Consider the following 21,185-nt stretch of genomic DNA (forward strand, 5'->3'; position numbering starts at 1 on the left):
GCAGTGTCTGGAACCAGTGTATGACCTAGAGGCTCACTCCCCTGAGTGAGCTTGTACAGGATAGGGTTCAAGAAGGGGTTATACTTGAGATGGGAGTATCTAGAGTTGACAATTGAGTTATGCCATTGGATGAGGTAATGGTTCTGTGCTATGAAGTACCAGGAACGAGATTAGAACCTCGTCTTAGGGACCAAACTGAACGATAATTTATAGCGAATGCTATCTGGCTACGAGATACTCCTTTCTCAATTATAATGTCCCTTGGTGAAGTGTTCCTAATATATGTGGTTTATCATGTAGTTTGAGAGGGGTGTATCTTGGCTATAAAAGATCTTTGTACTTTTGTGTTGTCACGTTCAATGGTTCATTAGATAATGGCGCATTATTGAAAGCCATTGCTATTGCAAAACTCTTATTATTAAAGATGGAGTTTAAGTATAACTCTGACTGGTATGTGAAGTTTGTCTCCCTCCTCATTTGGTAATACAGAAATTAACCCCCACAGGTCTGGCTGCAGTGCTGGGAATGCAAATTAAAGTCCCACCAAGCCTGTACCCCAGGATGCCATTGTCACAACATTCACACACACCACCGTTCTATCTCTCTCAAACACACACACACACACACACACACACACACACACACACACACACACACACACACACACACACACACAGAGCAAACCTTCAGTTGTTGTTAGTCGAGAAGGGACAGTAAAAATAATATACATTTTATGACTTTATTATTTCTGCCACACAAAATGTTAAACATGGCAATGTTGTTCTCATGTTCTCGATAAAGGCTTTCAGTATCTTGTTACATGTCATGATTTAAGCATGATTTTTAAACTGTTACATTTCACCCCAAGCCGTGTTATAGCTGACCCGGGAGGTATGGTAAAATGTAACCTTTCACTTCTTGTATTTGAGACAAAGTCACACCTTGTTTTGCCTGGACACCATACTGCCTTACTTTAAACCCTGCTCCTATGGCAAATACCACGTTAAAGAGGAAAACATCGTCAAACATATTCATTCGATTTTGACCCACGATAACAGCACACATCAGCAAAACGTAACGTTAAGCACAATAGCATGTCTGTGTGCTAGTCCCAACACCTGTAGGGATACGCTGCTTGTGTCATTAGCTCCTCAGCTGTTTCATGTGTGATGCTGTTCACATTCCGCTTTGATCTCTGAACTTTATTAGAACACCTTTTAAACGTTGGCTGTCACATTAGTGTGATGCGCCTCAGGAGATACCGCTGTTGTTGTCTCACTGTCACGTTTTACATGTGTTGGATGAGACCTACGGGTTTGTTTCATGTCAGAGATAGTGAATAAAACTACTCTGCAAGATGTGGCTTATGTACATTGTTAGAAACTCTTCACACAGATGGGACCCCCCCCCCCCCCCCGGAAAACACACACTCCTCACAGATGTGACACACGCGGGCGGACACACGTACTGTATACACACATGCATGCAGACACACTCCTCACAGATGTGATATCACACTCACTAAGCAGACACAGACACACAAACACACACTCTCTCCTTCCAGTCACCCTGGACTAATTATCCGGCGTGTTCGGAGCCTTGTGGGAGCGTCGTGAGATCTTATGGTCTGTAGTGTCCCTTTGATCTGGGCCTGTCAGAGGCTCAGTACACCCTGTGATCGTGTGTGATGATAGAGGCCCGGGAAGATGTGTGGGATGATTGTGTGTGTGTGATGATAGAGGCCCGGGAGGATCACACAGAACCCCTATTCTGTTCTGATGACGAAGGATGGGAAGACGATCACAGAATCCCCAAGTGGTTCTCTCTGGTCAGACCTCCACAAACGATGGTGGCATCATTCATCGCACAGCACATTGAAAGAGGATTGTTTGACTGTTGGTGAGGTCCCCTGTTTTCTAGATGTATTATCTCTGGAAGGCAAAGGGGAAGCCGAATCTCTGGCTACTGCATATTGTGTTTGAGGTGGTTTGTTTTATATCTACACACGGTTGCCTGCCTCTGAGACATATGGTACAGTATTTGTTTAAGGCCTGAACTCTCTCCACTCTCTGTCAATAGGCTGAAAACAGGAGAGTTGCCACATGCACAGTGTACGCGTCTCTGGTGCTCAACAGCTGACGACGGCAGGTTGATTCTTCAGTTAAGTCATGGAAAACATGTGGAAGCAACTTCAGGTAATTAAACAAATACTTAAGAGGGTGAAGCTGGGGTGATTATTAAACAACTGTGGGAATGACTTAACTGTTTGACTGTGCTATCACTTGAATTACGGTGTAATTTACGCTTTGTTTCCATAGTAAAATGCAATTATGGCTACTTAAACGTGCATAAATAATTGAGAAGGACATGTGTTACAAGGATTTCGTGATGTCATAAACTTGAAGTGTTTAAGAATAGAAATCCACACAATAACGAGACAAGATTTAGAGAGAGCTCTTTTATTTCAAAAGAAAGCAGTCAGAGAAATGTACCAACAACAAAAAAAATATCCACAAAAATGTAAAAGCGAAAGACAAGAAGGCTTGGTATTTACAACAGCGGACATCTTTTTTGGTGTTACAGATTTCATCAAATCACGTCGACTAACTCTTGGTGCTCTTCTTTCACTTTTTGTGGAAAGTAAAAATGACCGTAACAATTTAATGCTCATAGACGGACAGAACGTTTGAAGAGTCCCCTAGGCAGGAGTATAGATAGATGGCTAAGGCACAGAGTTTCCCCCTGAAACTTTAGGAAACTTTGACGTTTCCCCAGAAGCTTCGGGAAACGTTGAGTTCAGAGACGTTTGTGCAACAGTTGCTGAACAATACATTCCAGCAGAGAGAACAACAATATGTCATGATGTTCTCTGAAAGGCGAAGAATAATATTAAAAGCTTTACCCAATTCTGAGTCATTCCTTACTCCTTAGATCTGTCCAAAACATTGAAACATGTTATGTACCTAAAATCACTCTGTGGCCAACTAGCAACAAGTAACACTAGCTATCAGTTCTTCTTTTACTATAATTCCACTTCATAATCTTTCCACACTGCATCGGTATTTACATAGAATGAGTTTTAAACATATTTTCAATACAAAATATTTATGTACATTTTCTTCATTTTTTTGTAACAAAATAGGACTTTTACATCGAGTAACATATTTCAATTCACTTCTCGAGAATGCTAATTGTACTTTTGAACAACGGGCAAAGTATTCGTCAATTTAAGTATTCGTTTCAATGTGACAATGGCACTGCCAGTGAAAGGAGGTCAGGGTCACATCTGGATCTAGCTGTTAATGTTATTAGCTAGCTAGCTAATACAGAGAAATAGTAACGGAGTCTTTTTGTAGGCACTAAATCCGCCATGGTTTGTTGGACAAAGCCTATGGGAAAATGAATGGCAATTTTGTAGGGTTTTTGGATAAACACTGAAAATAAGGTCTGTGGTAAACACAGGGTTAGGAGATCTTGTTTGTTTTGTTCTAGGAGTTAATCTTCATCAGCTAACGTCACTTTGTGAATTTTGAAGCATTTATGTAATAAAAAAAAAGCACATAAAGGCTTCATAATGAATAAAGTTCATGTTAACTGACTGATATTATCTCATAGAACAAAGTGTACTGTATAAGATCTCCTAAGCCGGTGTTAACCTCTGACCTTATTTTCAGTGTTCATCCCAAAACCCCATTCTTTCCCCATAGGAAAGGCTGAACAAACCAGAGGTAACTCACTTCCGGGTTTTAGCACTAGAAGCTGGCGAGCCCTATATAGGCAAAATTGCCCTTCTTTGTAACCATGGCAACAACACACAACAGTTCAAGTTTGAGTGACAGGACTGACACTTATTAGGATCGATACATCCAACAAGGTCCAAGGTGAACTTGGGCCATTGATTAACTCACTAATGATCGCTGATGAGCCCTGGTGAAAACATTCACTTAGCACGTTTGACTGCCAAATCATGTTGACAATCACAGATTGGATTCTAAATTGGGACCAAATTAGGTTGTGAGGAGAATTGAGTTGAAGCCAAACAAGCGAAGCGGCAGATCGTAGTTACCCTCCATGGTGGTTGGAGAAGGGGGCACTGTGCTCTAGGCTATGTTTGAACTGTGGTACACTGAGAGAGAGTCTTGATGGCAGCAAAATAACTTAGCATGTAGTAGAACAGGTGAAAACCAAAGATGCCTGGGCCCAATCCAACAGTTCCTTGATCGAGATACAAGATATAATTCACTATTTGTTTCCATTTTTGCCATAGCATGAACAGCATCATCAATCACTAACATCCTGGTACTGACACGGAACCGAGTAGGAAATGTAACATCGCCACGAAATGACTTCAACACACATTTTGGAGAGTTTCTGTCTTTTTTTGTTTACTTCTCTGTTAGGGAGGTTGTCAGGAGGAAGCTGACCTTTCTGTGACCTTTCAGTCCTGGGTGCTTCCCCGTGTGATGAAGACTTGGCAAACAGTCAACGAAAGAACCAAGACAGGAAGAGCTATTCAGACTAGACATCACGGACACACAGGTGGGCATTAGGTTTGTTGCGCCCAAAATAGGTACACAGGTTCATTGGGGCATCGGCCTTTGTAAATAAAGGCAGTTTCTCTTTACAAAAAAATATTTATCGAGCTGCCAAAGCAGCGTTGTAGTCATTTAGTCATTGACTAAAAATATTCTGTATTTATATAAACTTATAAATAAATAGCAACTTGTGGACAACTCACTCCATTCACTCGACAATAACTTTAAGAGATATTCTGTTTCATACTTGCAACATAAACTGTCGTTAAAAACAAATGAACAAAACATCTTAGAAAAGGAAATGAAAAAATAAGCTTGAGAGTCTGTTTTCTTGCGAAAGCACAGCTGATATACTTTCATTTCAAGTTTCAGGCTGTCCAGTATGGAGTGATATCAGTGCCAATAGAAACTGAATCTAGTTTCAATCATTCATGAATTGAATTCAACTTCTACTGGCACTAATGCCACTCCATAGTCCAGTCACACCAACACACCTTTCTCCTGTTCAGGCACTGAAAGTCAATAAGTAGTGCTGTGCCATTGTAACTTTGTCAGTCATACGCAAAGATCGAGGCAAGGAATTTTGCTTTTTAAAAAAAAAAGATACATCTTCGCGACACCCTCCGAGGTTGCGGTTCAGTCTATCTCCCTACATGTAGGCCAAACCAAACATGAGAAGCAGGCCTCGTATTCACAAAGCACCTCAGAGTAGAAGTGCTGATCTAGGACCAGGTCTATATAATCATATTCATTATGATTTAAAAGAGAAAACTGATTCTAAATCAGCACTCGTACTCTGAGAGGCTTTGTGAATACGGGCCCAGAACTTGGTCCACTACCAGTGTCGACTATCCTGTTCCACCCGAACACTCTGACTTCTGACTGACTTCTCAATCGCTCTTCCATTTAGCAGCAGACTAGGCGGCCTTACTAGGTGCTTGGCAAAGCAACATTTGTCTCTACGTCGGACACAGCATCAATCACAGTAAACTCAGCGGTGAGATTAAAATAAATACATTGGGAAACAGAACACGACAAAGCCGGCAAAAACCCCAAAGAGGAAGACTTCAGGAGTCTGAAACACCACAGAACCTTCCCCAGACATTCTCTTCCTCTTCAACGTTCCTACAACCTCCAACCAACCTTAAAAAAAACACAACTTCTGTCTTTTCTCTTCTTTTCTGATCCATTACATCGACTGAAAAAAAAGGAGACTTAAAAAATAAATTATTTAAACTTAAGACCGGCAGTGTGGCCTCCCGTCCAGCCGGAGGTGCCACTGCTACCTGATGCGCCCGTCGGCGTGCGGCGGAACCAGCTGGGACTTGGGGTCCGGGCTGAGCGAGCTCCAGGGGGTCTTGGCGCAGGTCTGCATGACGGGGCAGGATGTTCCAGGTCCCCCTGTCATGGAGGTGGAACACACGTCCCCAGCCTCCCACATCGCACCCACCAGGCCGTCTACCCAGTTCTCCAAGGGGGGGCCAGTCAGGGCGGCGTTGCGCTTAGCCTGCTCCACCTGGCCCAGGTGTACAGGGATGTTGAGCACGGGGTTGAGGCCGTGGAAGCTCTGCTCCATATAACTGTTCTTGGCTGGTCCATTGTGGAGCTTCAGCGTGTCCTCTGGGGGAGGGAGAGTGAGCGGGAGAGAGATGAAGAGAGAGATGAAGAGAGAGATGGAGAGAGAGATGAAGAGAGAGATGAAGCGAGAGAAAGAGGGGGACAAAAAGGGATTATTCATGTTTTATGGTGAGACTGTCCTGGAGATAGTGTTCATAAAGGGATTGTTCATGTTTTATGGTGAGACTGTCCTGGAGATAGTGTTCATAAAGGGATTGTTCATGTTTTATGGTGAGACTGTCCTGGAGATAGTGTTCATAAAGGGATTGTTCATGTTTTATGGTGAGACTGTCCTGGAGATAGTGTTCATAAAGGGATTGTTCATGTTTTATGGTGAGACTGTCCTGGAGATAGTGTTCATAAAGGGATTGTTCATGTTTTATGGTGAGACTGTCCTGGAGATAGTGTTCATAAATGGATTGTTCATGTTTTATGGTGAGACTGTCCTAGAGATAGTGTTCATAAATGGATTTGTTCATAAAGGGATTGTTCATTTTTTATGGCGAGACTGTCCTGGAGATAGTGTTCATAAAGGGATTGTTCATGTTTTATGGTGAGACTGTCCTGGAGATAGTGTTCATAAAGGGATTGTTCATGTTTTATGGTGAGACTGTCCTGGAGATAGTGTTCATAAATGGATTGTTCATGTTTTATGGTGAGACTCTCCTGGAGATAGTGTTCATAAATGGATTGTTCATGTTTTATGGCGAGACTGTCCTGGAGATAGTGTTCATAAAGGGATTGTTCATGTTTTATGGTGAGACTGTCCTGGAGATAGTGTTCATAAAGGGATTGTTCATGTTTTATGGTGAGACTGTCCTGGAGATAGTGTTCATAAATGGATTGTTCATGTTTTATGGCGAGACTGTCCTGGAGATAGTGTTCATAAAGGGATTGTTCATGTTTTATGGTGAGACTGTCCTGGAGATAGTGTTCATAAATGAGCAGGTAAACAGACAGAGTCATCAATGGGGAATCTAAGTAGGAAAATCAGTTGAACCACTTTGACTTGATTGTAAAGGGTGGAATGGAACTGTGAACTCATTTGATGAGACCAAACTTTGTGTTACTGGTTAATTACATGCTATTGATTTCTCTAGGGTAAGCCTAAGCCACAAAGTGGGAGACTGCACCAAGTGTCTCAATGACTGCACTTAGTGTCTCTTTATGAAACCATTGGAAGCTAGAGGGCAGATAGGACCATCTTCTCACACACCATACATTTATAAGCCTCTTCATACCCTCAAGAGATAAAATAATTGCCTAAGCCACAAATTGGTAAAACAACTCAACGACTGTTCCTCGTGTCTTTTTATAAAGCCATTGGAAGCTAGGGGGCAGAGACGAGACGAGACCATGACCTCATCCCTAAAACTCCTGAAGGTAAAGCTGTACATTCCTCAGTGCCCCTAACACCGGGGCGCTTGCCGTCCCTCCTCAGCCTGGCTATTGTACGCTAGCCCAGCTCTCCTCTCCTCTCCCTCTCTCTCTGCCAGTGCCGGGATCGCACCCTGCTGTTAGCCGCTAGCGTTTTCACGGGCTAGCGACAGAGATGCAGTCAGACACCTGGTTGTTCTGCCAAGCTTGCCACTGCCCGGTGCCAACTACCGACTTTACTGTGTGTGTGTGTGTGTGTGTGTGTGTGCGTGCGGGTGTGTGTGTGTGTGTGTGTGTGTGTGTGTGTGTGTGTGCGAGGGCCCACGGTGCCAGCGCTAAGCCAGGGCAACAACAGAAGACACACCACGAAGGCTACGTGCAGTAGAAAGACCTGGAGATAGTCAGGGTTGTAAATCTGTATGGGAAGCAGGTGGAGAGGAGGCCAAGGCTGCAGGATTACTGTGCCACCACGACCTTCAGGACTATGGGATCTAAGGACATCTAACCCCATCCAACAGGAGTAGGAGCCGGAAGGCTGCTTTCCCAGACACTAAAAAGGATTCTCAATTGAAAGTGCTTCTTTGTCCAAGACCAGGCTTAATCCGTGTCTGGGAAACTAGCCCATAAAGGTTTTTATCCTCAGTACTGGATAACTACTGTACTGTAGTCCATATAAGGCTGTTTGATACTGAAGCGCACATGTTTCCATAGTTTCTATGCTGCAGTGGATCTAGTTTAGGACTACTGTTTGCATTATGGGCCAACTGGGCTATTTTAACCCAAAAAGTTTAGTGTAAAACATTTCAACAACAGTATAATCTCAGAGAGCATAGCAGTACGTTTCAGGATTATCTTCCATAAACAGTGGAGAAAGGGCGTCGATTTACTCTCATCTCCAAAGTCTTTGGGAGTGAATTTAGCATTCTGACTATGTACAGAGTTTGGAGTTTGAGGGGAAGTGGAGTTAATCCATTTTCTGTTCCCATCAACAGGGATTTACAACTGAGAGAAAAAGCAAACGAGCGAACTATCAAACAAACAAAAACACTCATGAACAATTGATGAATATTTTAGCTTCCTCTCTCCTCACTCACACACATGGCCCCAAACCCCACGGCGCGCCAGGGCAAAGCCTGCTAACTTTTATTTGTTGATTCTGTTCATAATTAAAAAATGGTCTCAGTGCGATTATAAAACAGGTCGGGCTGTGAATATGCCTCCACACCCGAGGTTAGCATCTCAACTCTCGGGTGACTTTCACAGCAGCCGATTACTCTAGCTAAAACAATAGGGGTCCTGGTCCCTTATAGTTAACACAGGCAGATTGATTTAATTGTGTAATTGTGTTCCTCGGCGTGATATGGAGGTGTTTAACATACTGTTTAGTATGTATGAGAAACACTGAGGGTGATTACGGTCGACTTGGTGACAAACAACTGGGGCTTCCAACGGCTCAGAGGGTTGATTAGAAAGAGCATCGTAAACACAGCAGGGCCTCATGGGAAATGTGCTTTTGTGTTTGCGTGTGTATCCATGATAGGCCTATAACATGACAAGACACACTGCATCAATTATATCACATACATCACAGACTGACACTCATGTCACTTGTAGACCTGCACTATATATAGGCCTATCTCTTACCTTGCCGTACAGGCTAGTGCTTGTTATAAGTCAGTGGTGTGTGTGTGTCTGTGGCTGTACTCTTGCCTTGCCGTACAGGCTAGTGCTTGTTATAAGCCAGTGGTATGTGTGTGTGTCTGTGGCTGTACTCTTACCTTACCGTACAGGCTAGTGCTTGTTATAAGCCAGTGGTGTGTGTGTGTGTGTGTGTTTGTGGCTGTACTCTTACCTTGTCTTATAGGCTGATGCTTCATATAAGCCAGCGGACTAATCAGAAACCTCGTCTCGGCCACGGGGCTCCAGTGATGCAACACCCGTATGGTCCACACCCCAGGCCTGAGAGGCTGGTTCAGGGGGGGTCTGTAGTGGGTGTACTCTGCGCTGGCGTCGATCAGGATATCGTAGGTGGCAGCGATGACGTTGGTGGGGTCGATCCACACCACGGTGGCGGTCACGTTGGGGCCCTTGGACCACCGCTGCATCCCGACTGTCTCGTCCATGGGACCCATCAGACCACCGAAGTTACGGAACATGCGCTCTTTGGCATCCCACTCTGTGCCGATCTGAGAGAGGGATGGAGGAAGGGACGGAGGGGGGAAGGCGAGAGAAAAGGGAGTTGTGTAATTAATTCACTGGATCTGAAATGTCCAACCGTATAATGTATTTCATGCATACTTTGCATACAACATTAACTGAGGCAAATGAAGAACAGAAAAATAGGCTGAATGTGAATTCGTCTCTACACTGTAATGTCATGGGAAATTGTAGTTGTGATATAATATGTATCCCACACCATTCACACAACCATCATGGATCATGTCTACTGTACAGACTCGTGATTTCCAGTGTGTACAGATGTGGGATCTTAATTTGATCACCCAGGTCTAAAAAGGCTTTCCACTTTGACATTTTCAGACTTGATTTTCCATTAGGAATAATGCTGTAGCAAACTGGTTCAAATTAAGATCCTACATCTGTATACTAGTCTCACTTCATCTGTAATGTCAGCATTGATGTGCAGCTTCAAACATTAGTACAGCCGTTACCTATCATGTCTAGAGTAGTGCATTATGTGATTTCCAGTATGTCTCATAAGGCTTTATGTAGACTTTCTATGTGTATAGGCTTATACAGGATTTCCAGTATGTCTCATAAGGCTTTATGTAGACTCAAGATGTAAGATAGTCTCAGTTGATGTGTAATGTGAGTGTTGGTTTGCAGCTTCCTGTGTGATCGATAGACAGGCCGACTGAGGCAGCAGTGTATATGTTGAGTGAAGAGTGAACACCTTGACTAACCCTCTGGGGGGCTGGGGATCAATCTATAACAACACAGACAGAGACATAGAGAGAGACATAGAGAGAGAGAGAGAGAGAGAGAGAGAGAGAGAGAGAGAGAGAGAGAGAGAGAGAGAGAGAGAGAGAGAGAGAGAGAGATGGGAAGATGAAAAGCCCTAACTCCATTTAATTTGGTTAAGACTATTGCTGGAGGGGAGAGAGGTGAGAGATGAATAACTTAGATACTGAGAGAAAGAGAGAGAGATGGAGAATACAGGCAGAGAGAGCATGATGATATAAACTGACGATACAAAACATTAGACTGACCAGGTGAATCCAGGTCAAAGCTATGATCGCTTATTGCTGTCACTTGTTAAATCCACTTCAATCAGTGTAGATGAAGGGGAGGATCATTTTTAAGCCTCGAGACAATTGAGACAGGGATTGTGTTTGCGTGCCATGCAGAGGGTGAATGGGCAACTCAAAAGATGAAGTGCCTTTGAATGGGGTATGGTAGTAGGTGCCAGGGACACTGGTTTGTGTCAAGAACTGCAACGCTGCTGGGTTTTTCACGCTCCACAGTTTCCCATGTGTATCAAGAATGGTTCACCACCCAAAGGACATCCAGCCAACTTGACACAAATGTGGGAAGCATTGGGGTCAACGTTGGCCAGCATCCTAATGGAACGCTTTCGACACCTTAGGGTTTCTTAATGTTTGGTATACTGTACTCAGAGACATGACTATATATAGTGAGATGGATGGACAGAGAGTGTAGGAGGACAGAGAGTGAAGATCAGAGATAGTGAAGGACGACAGAGAGTGAAGATCAGAGATAGTGAAGGAAGAGGAAGACAGAGAGTGAAGATCAGAGATAGTGAAGGAGGACAGAGAGTGAAGATCAGAGATAGTGAAGGAGGACAGAGAGAAAGAGGATGCAGATTAATCTAAGGCGCTTGTGGAAACATGAGGAGGGAAGTTGATGAGAGATGATGAGGAGGGATGATGAGGAGAGATGATGAAGAGGGATGATGAATAGGGATGATGAGGAGGGATGATGAGGGTGATGAGGGATGATGATGATGAGGGATGATGATGAGGAAGAATGATGAGGATGAGGTATGATGAGGAGGGATGATGATGATGAGGATGAGGATGAGGGATGATGAGGAGGAGGGTTGATGAGAAGGGATGGTGAAGGCTTGAGGATATGCTCATCCTTACACCCAGTGATTAACACCAGACCACAGATCAATGGGCTGACTGGAACACTCCACTCAATATTAGGCCGACTGAGAAATGAGTCTATACACTATAAATAGACTCAACCTCCACAGAGAAATTAGTGGTGTGGTGTGGTGTGGTGCGGTGCGCGCGCGTGTGTGTGTGTGTGTGTCACGATGTCGGAAAACATAAACTGTGAGAGGATCTTGGCTTTCACTTTAATTCACTCTTCACATTAGTGTGTGTGTGTGTGTGTGTGTGTGTGTGTGTGTGTGTGTGTGTGTGTGTGTGTGTGTGTGTGTGTGTGTGTGTGTGCATGTGTGTGTGTGTTTTGTAGTTTTGTAAAGTGATGGACTTTGGTAATTCAATTTTGTAATTTAACTGACCTCTATTCTCTCTATCAAAACTAGATTGTCCTTGTGTGTCTGTGTGTACGTGTGTGTATGTGTGTGTGTTTTCACACTGCCTGAGCCATAAGTGGATCTTGCCAGCCTGTGATGCACTTCCATAATTCAATTTTGTAATTCAACTGACCTGTATTTTCTCAACCAAAACCATATTTTCCTTGTGTTTGTGTGTATGTGTGTGTGTTTGTGGTTGTGTGTGTGGTTGTGTGTATGTGTGTTTTCACACTGCCTGAGCCATAAGTGGATCTTGCCAGCCTGTGATGCACTTCCATAATTCAATTTTGTAATTCAACTGACCTGTATTTTCTCAACCAAAACCATATTTTCCTTGTGTTTGTGTGTATGTGTGTGTGTTTGTGGTTGTGTGTGTGGTTGTGTGTATGTGTGTTTTCACACTGCCTGAGCCATAAGTGGATCTTGCCAGCCTGTGATGCACTTCCGTAATTCAATTTTGTAATTCAACTGACCTGTATTTTCTCAACCAAAACTATATTTTCCTTGTGGTTGTGTGTGTGTTTGTGGTTGTGTTTGTGGTTGTGTGTATGTGTGTGTTTCACAATGTCTGCAACAACAACTGGAGGATATTGCCCTGCCTCCCTTCAATTCAATTCACCTCAATTTAGTGTGCAAAATTGGTACCCTTCAACTCAATAATGTTACCGACCCCTATTTTCTCTACCAAACTACTACTTTCCCTGTTAGTATCCTCAACATCCTTAACTAGAACGTCTATCAGCTATGCTATTCATTCTCTGCAGGTCTGGAAGAGTATCCCTCATGCTAATTCATTATCTATTCTATTCTTATTGATTCTATTCAATTTGTTTTCTATTCTATTTCAGTTTTCCTCACTGGCATATCACACCATAAACATCACATTGATTGTCAGTGGTTTGATTCTAGGCCACAGACTGAAATCAAAAGCGTATTGACTGAGGAAATGCCACTATAACCCACTGGCTGCAGGCTACCGCCTCCCGACTCTAAATTGTTCTGTGAGAAATCTGGGTAAGGTACTATGGGCATAGATAACATTGGATTTCAGTAATGGTTTTGGCTCAATTCTATTTCAACCATCAATTCAGGAAGTGAATGGAAATGCAATATTCTCATTGAAAATGAATCATACTTTTCATATCTTGAATTGGAATTTGAATGAATCTCCTGAAGCGACTGTATTCTGGAGAGTGGAGACAAATAGTAACACAGCTACAAATCCACAGTTCATTGAGTGTACGACCGTACTGACCACCTGAGAACCGGTCAAACAGGGATTAACCTCTGACCCACTTCAGGTTCATCCGATGACCTCCGACCTTTTCTCTACACTTCACTTCAAACCCTGGTCCAACACCTCAGCTTGTTTAAGTGTATGATCTTAACTCACACTTGACTTAGTGACAGCACAGTAGTACTTCTGCTACCAGCCACCCCTGTCCTTCACTGCTGATCTGGAAACCCTGGAGTCAAACCCCTCACCCTGTAGCATGCATCCCTTTCTCATTCCGCCACCCTGTAGCATGCATCCCCTTTACATTCCCTCACCCTGTAGCATGCATCCCCTTTACATTCCCTCACCCTGTAGCATGCATCCCCTTTACATTCCCTCACCCTGTAGCATGCATCCCCTTTACATTCCCTCACCCTGTAGCATGCATCCCTTTCTCATTCCCTCACCCTGTAGCATGCATCCCCTTCTCATTCCCTCACCCTGTAGCATGCATCCCCTTCTCATTCCCTCACCCTGTAGCATGCATCCCCTTCTCATTCCCTCACCCTGTAGCATGCATCCCCTTCTCATTCCCTCACCCTGTAGCATGCATCCCCTTCTCATTCCCTCACCCTGTAGCATGCATCCCTTTCTCATTCCCTCACCCTGTAGCATGCATCCCCTTCTCATTCCCTCACCCTGTAGCATGCATCCCTTTTTCATTCCCTCACCCTGTAGCATGCATCCCCTTCTCATTCCCTCACCCTGTAGCATGCATCCCTTTTTCATTCCCTCACCCTGTAGCATGCATCCCTTTTTCATTCCCTCACCCTGTAGCATGCATCCCTTTTTCATTCCCTCACCCTGTAGCATGCATCCCCTTTTCATTCCCTCACCCTGTAGCATGCATCCCCTTTACATTACCTCACCCTGTAGCATGCATCCCCTTTTCATTCCCTCACCCTGTAGCATGCATCCCTTTCTCATTACCTCACCCTGTAGCATGCATCCCTTTCTCATTCCCTCACCCTGTAGCATGCATTCCCTTTCTCATTCCCTCACCCTGTAGCATGCATCCCTTTCTCATTCCCTCACCCTGTAGCATGCATCCCTTTCTCATTCCCTCACCCTGTAGCATGCATCCCTTTCTCATTCCTTCACCCTGTAGTATGCATCCCTTTCTCATTCCCTCACCCTGTAGCATGCATCCCTTTCTCATTCCCTCACCCTGTAGCATGCATCCCTTTCTCATTCCCTCACCCTGTAGCATGCATCCCTTTCTCATTCCCTCACCCTGTAGCATGCATCCCTTTCTCATTCCCTCACCCTGTAGCATGCATCCCTTTCTCATTCCCTCACCCTGTAGCATGCATCCCTTTCTCATTCCCTCACCCTGTAGCATGCATCCCCTTTTCATTCCCTCGCTCTACCTATTACCCCCCCCCCCCTTCCCTACCCCCCTCTCCATAGATCTTAATTGACAAACAGAGGACGTGGGTAAGGATGCCAGCTATCTCAAGCTGTCCCAGGGGAGTGCTCCGGGCCTGGGTCTAGCTGCATTTAACACCTGCATTACCTCCATACACAAAGACTGACACTAATAAGGCCCAGAACCCAACAGGACCCTGGGGGCCTTTGTCTGTTTCGCACACACACACACACATGCACGCACGCACGCACACACAGTAAAAAAACATTTTTTAAATCAAGACCAGATGTGGTCTGGTTGGTTGGACGTGGCTGCCCGCACCACTGCCTGATGGAAATTGACTTGTCATGTTTTATGGGGAGGTGTTTGACTCTGGCGCCAGTGAGGTTGTTGGGGTGTGGTGGAGGGGGAGAGGGATGGGGTGGAGGGTTTTAAGGTTGAGTTGCCAGGTCAGCAGTGGTAGTACCACTGTAAGACGTAATGTGTGAGTAGAGGGCTTAAGCTACAAGATGAAGTGTTGTGCTGCTGAGGTAATGCTGGGGAAGGGGTGAGGTTGCCAGGTCAGCAGTGGAGGACAGAGGGAGGGTGACGTACTACTGTACTGTAGCTAAAGTGTTAGTAGAGGACATAAACCACAGCATTAGGTGTTTTGACGCGGGTGCCCATGGGGGGAGGCGGGTTGCCAGGTCTTAGGTTGCCAGATCAGTAGTGGGTGACAGTGGGAGGGTGACGTAGCCTACTACTGTACGTATACCGTGAGTAAAGGCGCTTACGATACAGACAGGCAGCTACTACTGATACCTCTGTCCTGCCTGTCCTGCTTATGCAGAGTTAGAGAGAGGTGGAGGAAGAGATTGGAATGAAAGGAGATAGAGACAGTCTTGTGAAGGGATGCATGGGGTTAGAGGGAAAGAAAGAGAGAGAGGTTATAGGTAGGAGGGACAGACTGTGCTGCCTCCCCAGTTTATGGTAGAAGTTAGAAGGGGGCAGAGGGAGAAATTCTAGGCGGTAGGAGGGAGAGACCTTGTAAAGTCATACATGATATACAGACCCACCGGACTACATAGGAATCTACTACCACCGCTACAACTGTAGTCTGTTAGTAGGGGAGTAGTCTGTCATCTATCCCTCACTTATTTAGGATAGTTGTTGGAAGCAAGTCTATTAAGACCACTGTGGAGAGGTAGAGAGCAATGTTAGAGAGCAATGCCAGTAAAAATTGGGCAGAGAGAGAGTTTATAGATGGAAGGAAAAGGCTGTATTTTAAAGTTGTGCTGCAGACATGGTTTATCTGCCTGACAGACATTCACAACAGTCAACTATAACTGCTTAGCTCTGTCATGACCGTCTATCTGTCCTCTGGCTGCCTGACTGACTGACTGACAGTCATTGTAACTAAGCAACCGACAGAAAGTCCTTTGCGATGTCGAGTACTCAGATAAAGTCGTGCCAGCGTCGTTCTGCTGTCACTCACAACTCTTTAGACTAGAACGCCTCAGAGGCTTCCCTGTGCCCATGACTGCCTCACAGTCTAGTGTCGCTTCGGAACTGTTACAAAGGTCAATAGGTCGAAGGTCAAGAGTAAAAGGTCCGATTCACTCCGACTTATCACCTCAGAGAGGGAAATCATACGAGGACATCAACTGACATTTCAGAGGGTTCTACTTGACAGTGTGAAAACCAGAAAAGACGATCGCTCTCATCCACTCACTCTCAACCCCCCCCTGATAAACAGAAAAGTGCTCGCTGGCTCACTAAGACATAGCTGATGTTAGAAAACATCCCCAGAAGTAGAAATAGGGTCATTATTTATACGAACATAACTACGCTATCAGGAAGCCGTTCGGGCATGAAGGTGAGTAGTCTACGTTTCATTAGTAAACAACAAATAAGCAGCTGGTGAGGCTCTAATCCACATCAAATCTGATGAATTCAATCAATTTACATTTTACAAGGCTACCAATCCTGTGTTTTAATGCCTGCCGCCAATGTGTGTGTGTGTACTCCCTGGAAGGTTGCCATAACGATGAATATAGCTAAGGTCACCATGAACTATATATTTGATCTGGCCAATCATATTTTATACAACATGCTTCTCTGTGCCAGACACTTCAGGGCTTGTATATACTGCTAACACATAGAGGTCATTGTTTGACTAAGTGGCTGGACAACTGCCGGGCACTCTAGTCTAAATGACAGGGGCTGCTGAATGACTGCGAATGTTACGTGAACATTAGGTAAAAGTTGTAGCCCACAACCTCGAAACAATGTACCTCAGTTAATGGTCAGACTGACTGACCATTACGTTGTCCATTGACTGGATAATGAATGGTCGAACACAATCAATACAGGAGCCGGTGATAGAAATGGATGTGCTGAAAGATCTGCTAAAGGTAATGTGAACGTTACCTCAACGTTGCGCAACCCACAACATGACATGTTACCTCAGCAAATGTTCTCAATTGACGATGTGAACTTTCCTCCACTTCTAAATGGGATGAGTTGGCGATATTTTTCAGAGATAAGATAAACAACAGTAGGCTGGGTTTCAGTCAAGCAAGACCCGATGAGAAGTTTGATGATATGTGACCTAGCCAACCAGGCAAAGGCACTATGGATTTCTTTTCCCTGGTTGACACAGACAGTGATATCACAACTTAACAACTTAAGTCTTCTACCTGTCTTCTCGATGCTGTCCCCACCACCTTTTTCAAAACAGTTTTTAATTGCATACCTGAAGAAGTGTAAGCTATTGTTAATCACTCCCTGTTCACAGGCACTCTCCCCACTGCAATAAAAAAAGCTATTATGAAACCCCTTCTGAAGAAAAGTCATCTAGATTCTTCAGCTTTTAGCAATTTTCAACCAATCTCCAACATTCCATTCTTAAGCAAAATTCTGGAGAAATTGGTTTTGAAACAGCTAAATGATTTTTTTAAGTGCCAACTGTATTTTTTGGAAAAACCACACAGCACAGAGACAGCCTTAGTTAAAGTGGTAAATGATCTTACAGCCAACACAGATGCCAAACATCTCTCTGTCCTTGTACACTTGGATTTAAGTGCTGCATTCTGCACTGTTGACCATGATGTCCTTCTGGACAGACTGGAGAGGTTGGTTGGCCTCCCCAGTTCTACATTGGTTTAGGACCTATTTAACCGGTAGAGAGTTTTGTGTCACCCTGGGTGAACACAACTCAGAGAAAATGCATATCACATGGTGTGTAACGGCGTTCTTCGTTTGTAGAGAGAGAGGACCGAAATGCAGCGTGGTGATTACTCATGTTCTTTAATCAATAATTGACGATACATGAAATAACTAAATGAATACGAAAACAACAAACGGAACGTGAAACCTAATACAGCCTATCTGGTGAACACTACACAAAGACAGGAACAATCACCCACAAACACACAGTGAAACCCAGGCTACCTAAATATGGTTCCCAATCAGAGACAATGACGAACACCTGCCTCTGATTGAGAACCATATCAGGCCGAACATAGAACTAGACCAAAACATAGAAAAACAAACATAGACTACCCACCCAACTCACGCCCTGACCATACTAAAATAAATACAAAAACAACGGAAATAGAGGTCAGAACGTGACAGTACCCCCCCCCAAAGGTGCGGACTCCGGCCGCAAAACCTTGACCTATAGGGGAGGGTCTGGGTGGGCGTCTGTCCGCGGTGGCGGCTCTGGCGCGGGACGCGGACCCCACTTCGCCATTGTCCTAGTCCGCCTTATTGTCCGCCTCCGTGGCTTACTCACCCTGCCCACCCCTCTCAATGACCCCACTGGACAGAGGGGCAGCTGCTCGGGACAGAGGGGCAGCTGCTCGGGACAGAGGGGCAGCTGCTCGGGACAGAGGGGCTCCGGCAGAGGCGCCGGGCAGGCGGGAGGCTCCGGCAGCGGCGCCGGACAGGCGGGAGGCTCCGGCAGAGGCGCCGGACAGGCGGGAGGCTCCGGCAGAGGCGCCGGACAGGCGGGAGGCTCCGGCAGAGGCGCCGGACAGGCGGGAGGCTCCGGCAGAGGCGCCGGACAGGCGGGAGGCTCCGGCAGCGGCGCCGGACAGGCGGGAGGCTCCGGCAGCGGCGCCGGACAGGCGGGAGGCTCCGGCAGCGGCGCCGGACAGGCGGGAGGCTCCGGCAGCGGCGCCGGACAGGCGGGAGGCTCCGGCAGGGGCGCCGGACAGGCGGGAGGCTCCGGCAGAGGCGCCGGACAGGCGGGAGGCTCCGGCAGCGGCGCCGGACAGGCGGGAGGCTCCGGCAGCGGCGCCGGACAGGCGGGAGGCTCCGGCAGAGGCGCCGGACAGGCGGGAGGCTCCGGCAGAGGCGCCGGACAGGCGGGAGGCTCCGGCAGAGGCGCCGGACAGGCGGGAGGCTCCGGCAGAGGCGCCGGACAAGAGGAAGGCTCTGGACGGATGGGCCGGAGAGACAGCCTGGTACGGGGAGCTGCCACCGGAGGGCTGGGGTGTGGAGGTGGTGACGGATAGACCGGGCCGTGCAGGCGCACTGGAGCTCTTGAGCACCGAGCCTGCCCAACCTTACCCGGTTGAATGGTCCCGGTCGCCCTGCCAGTGCGGCGAGGTGGAATAGCCCGCACTGGGCTATGCAGGCGAACCGGGGACACCGTGCGCAAGGCTGGTGCCATGTAAGCCGGCCCAAGGAGACGCACTGGAGACCAGATGCGTAGAGCCGGCTTCATGGCACTTGGCTCGATGCCCACTCTAGCCCGGCCGATACGTGGAGCTGGAATGTACCGCACCGGGCTGTGCACCCGCACTGGGGACACCGTGCGCTCCACAGCATAACACGGTGCCTGCCCGGTCTCTCTAGCCCCCCGGTAACCACAGGGAGTTTGCGCAGGTCTCCTACCTGGCGTAACCATACTCCCTGTTAGCCCCCCCCCAAGAAATTTTTGGGGCTGACTCCCGGGCTTCCATCCACGACGCCGCGCTGCCTCCTCATACCAGCGCCTCTCCGCTTTCGCCGCCTCCCGTTCTTCCTTGGGGCGGCGATATTCTCCTGGCTGAGCCCAAGGTCCTTTACCGTCTAATTCGTCCTCCCAACTAGTATACTCCATGCCGTTGCTGTCCATAACGTCCTCCTTTCGCTGCTGCCTGTTAACACGCTGCTCGGTCCGGGTGTGGTGGGTGATTCTGTAACGGCGTTCTTCGTTTGTAGAGAGAGAGGACCGAAATGCAGCGTGGTGATTACTCATGTTCTTTAATCAATAATTGACGATACATGAAATAACTAAATGAATACGAAAACAACAAACGGAACGTGAAACCTAATACAGCCTATCTGGTGAACACTACACAAAGACAGGAACAATCACCCACAAACACACAGCGAAACCCAGGCTACCTAAATATGGTTCCCAATCAGAGACAATGACGAACACCTGCCTCTGATTGAGAACCATATCAGGCCGAACATAGAACTAGACCAAAACATAGAAAAACAAACATAGACTACCCACCCAACTCACGCCCTGACCATACTAAAATAAATACAAAAACAACGGAAATAGAGGTCAGAACGTGACATGGTGGAATTTCACATGGTTTGATTTTGGGTCTGGTACCGTTCAGTTTATATATGTTACCCCTTGGCAGAAAGCACAGCATTGATTTCACTGCTACACAGACTTTACACAACTTTACATTTCTGTGTCACCAGAGGATTTCAGCTCCACGGATAGATTAGACTGTATTAGTGAGTTAAATACCTAGATGGCTCACAACTTCCTCCAGCTAAATCAAGACATGACCGAGGTACTTATTGTTGGACTACTGTGTAGCTCTCCTGTCTGTGTCACACCCTGATCTGTTTCACCTGCCCTTGTGATTGTCTCCACCCCCTCCAGGTGTCACTTATTTTCCCCAGTGTATTTATCTCTGTGTTTCCTGTCTCTCTGTACCAGTTCGTCTTGTATGTTTCCAAGTCAACCAGCGGTTTTCCCGTTCTGCTTTTTGCATTCTCCTTTTTCTAGTCCTCCCGGTTTTGACCCTTACTTGTTTCTGGACTTTGTACCCACCTGCCTGACCATCCTGCCTGCCTGACCATTCTGCCGTCCTTGACCACGAGCCTGTCTGCCCCTCTGTACCTCCTGGACTTTGATCTGGTTTTGACCTTTTTTCCTGTCCACGACCATTCTCTTGCCTACCCCTTTGGATTAATAAACATTGTAAGACTCCAACCATCTGCCTCCTGTGTCTGCATTTGGGTCTCGCCTTGTGCCTTGATAGTCTGGTCTACGCAAGAAAGCCATTGGTCAACTGCAAAACATACAGAATGCTGCAGCACGGTTACGGACCAAGACCAGACGAAGAGCACACATTATACTGGTTTTAACCTCTGCTTGTCCTGGAGGAATCATTCTCTTGGTTTGTAAATCAATCCACGATTGTGCACCCCAATACATGTCAGACATGCTTTTAAGTTATATACCCAGTAGGTCCCTCAGGTCCTCTG

General features: G+C 46.1%; 1 protein-coding gene across 1 annotated transcript in view; it reads right to left on the reverse strand.

Moving 5' to 3' along the window:
• Nucleotides 1-2,443: 2,443 nt before the first annotated feature.
• The window catches only part of LOC110485733 (xylosyltransferase 1), a 127,837-nt gene continuing 109,095 nt past the window's right edge, over nt 2,444-21,185 (reverse strand). Inside the window, exons 10-11 of the mRNA XM_036940395.1 lie at nt 9,382-9,715; nt 2,444-6,155 (exon numbers count right to left, since the gene is read on the reverse strand). Of these exons, the coding sequence (XP_036796290.1) occupies nt 5,818-6,155; nt 9,382-9,715 (672 nt within the window). The 3' untranslated portion in view covers nt 2,444-5,817. The remainder of the gene's footprint in view (nt 6,156-9,381; nt 9,716-21,185) is intronic.

This window comes from Oncorhynchus mykiss, chromosome 13 (assembly GCF_013265735.2).
Source record: "Oncorhynchus mykiss isolate Arlee chromosome 13, USDA_OmykA_1.1, whole genome shotgun sequence".
Lineage (NCBI taxonomy): Eukaryota > Metazoa > Chordata > Actinopteri > Salmoniformes > Salmonidae > Oncorhynchus > Oncorhynchus mykiss.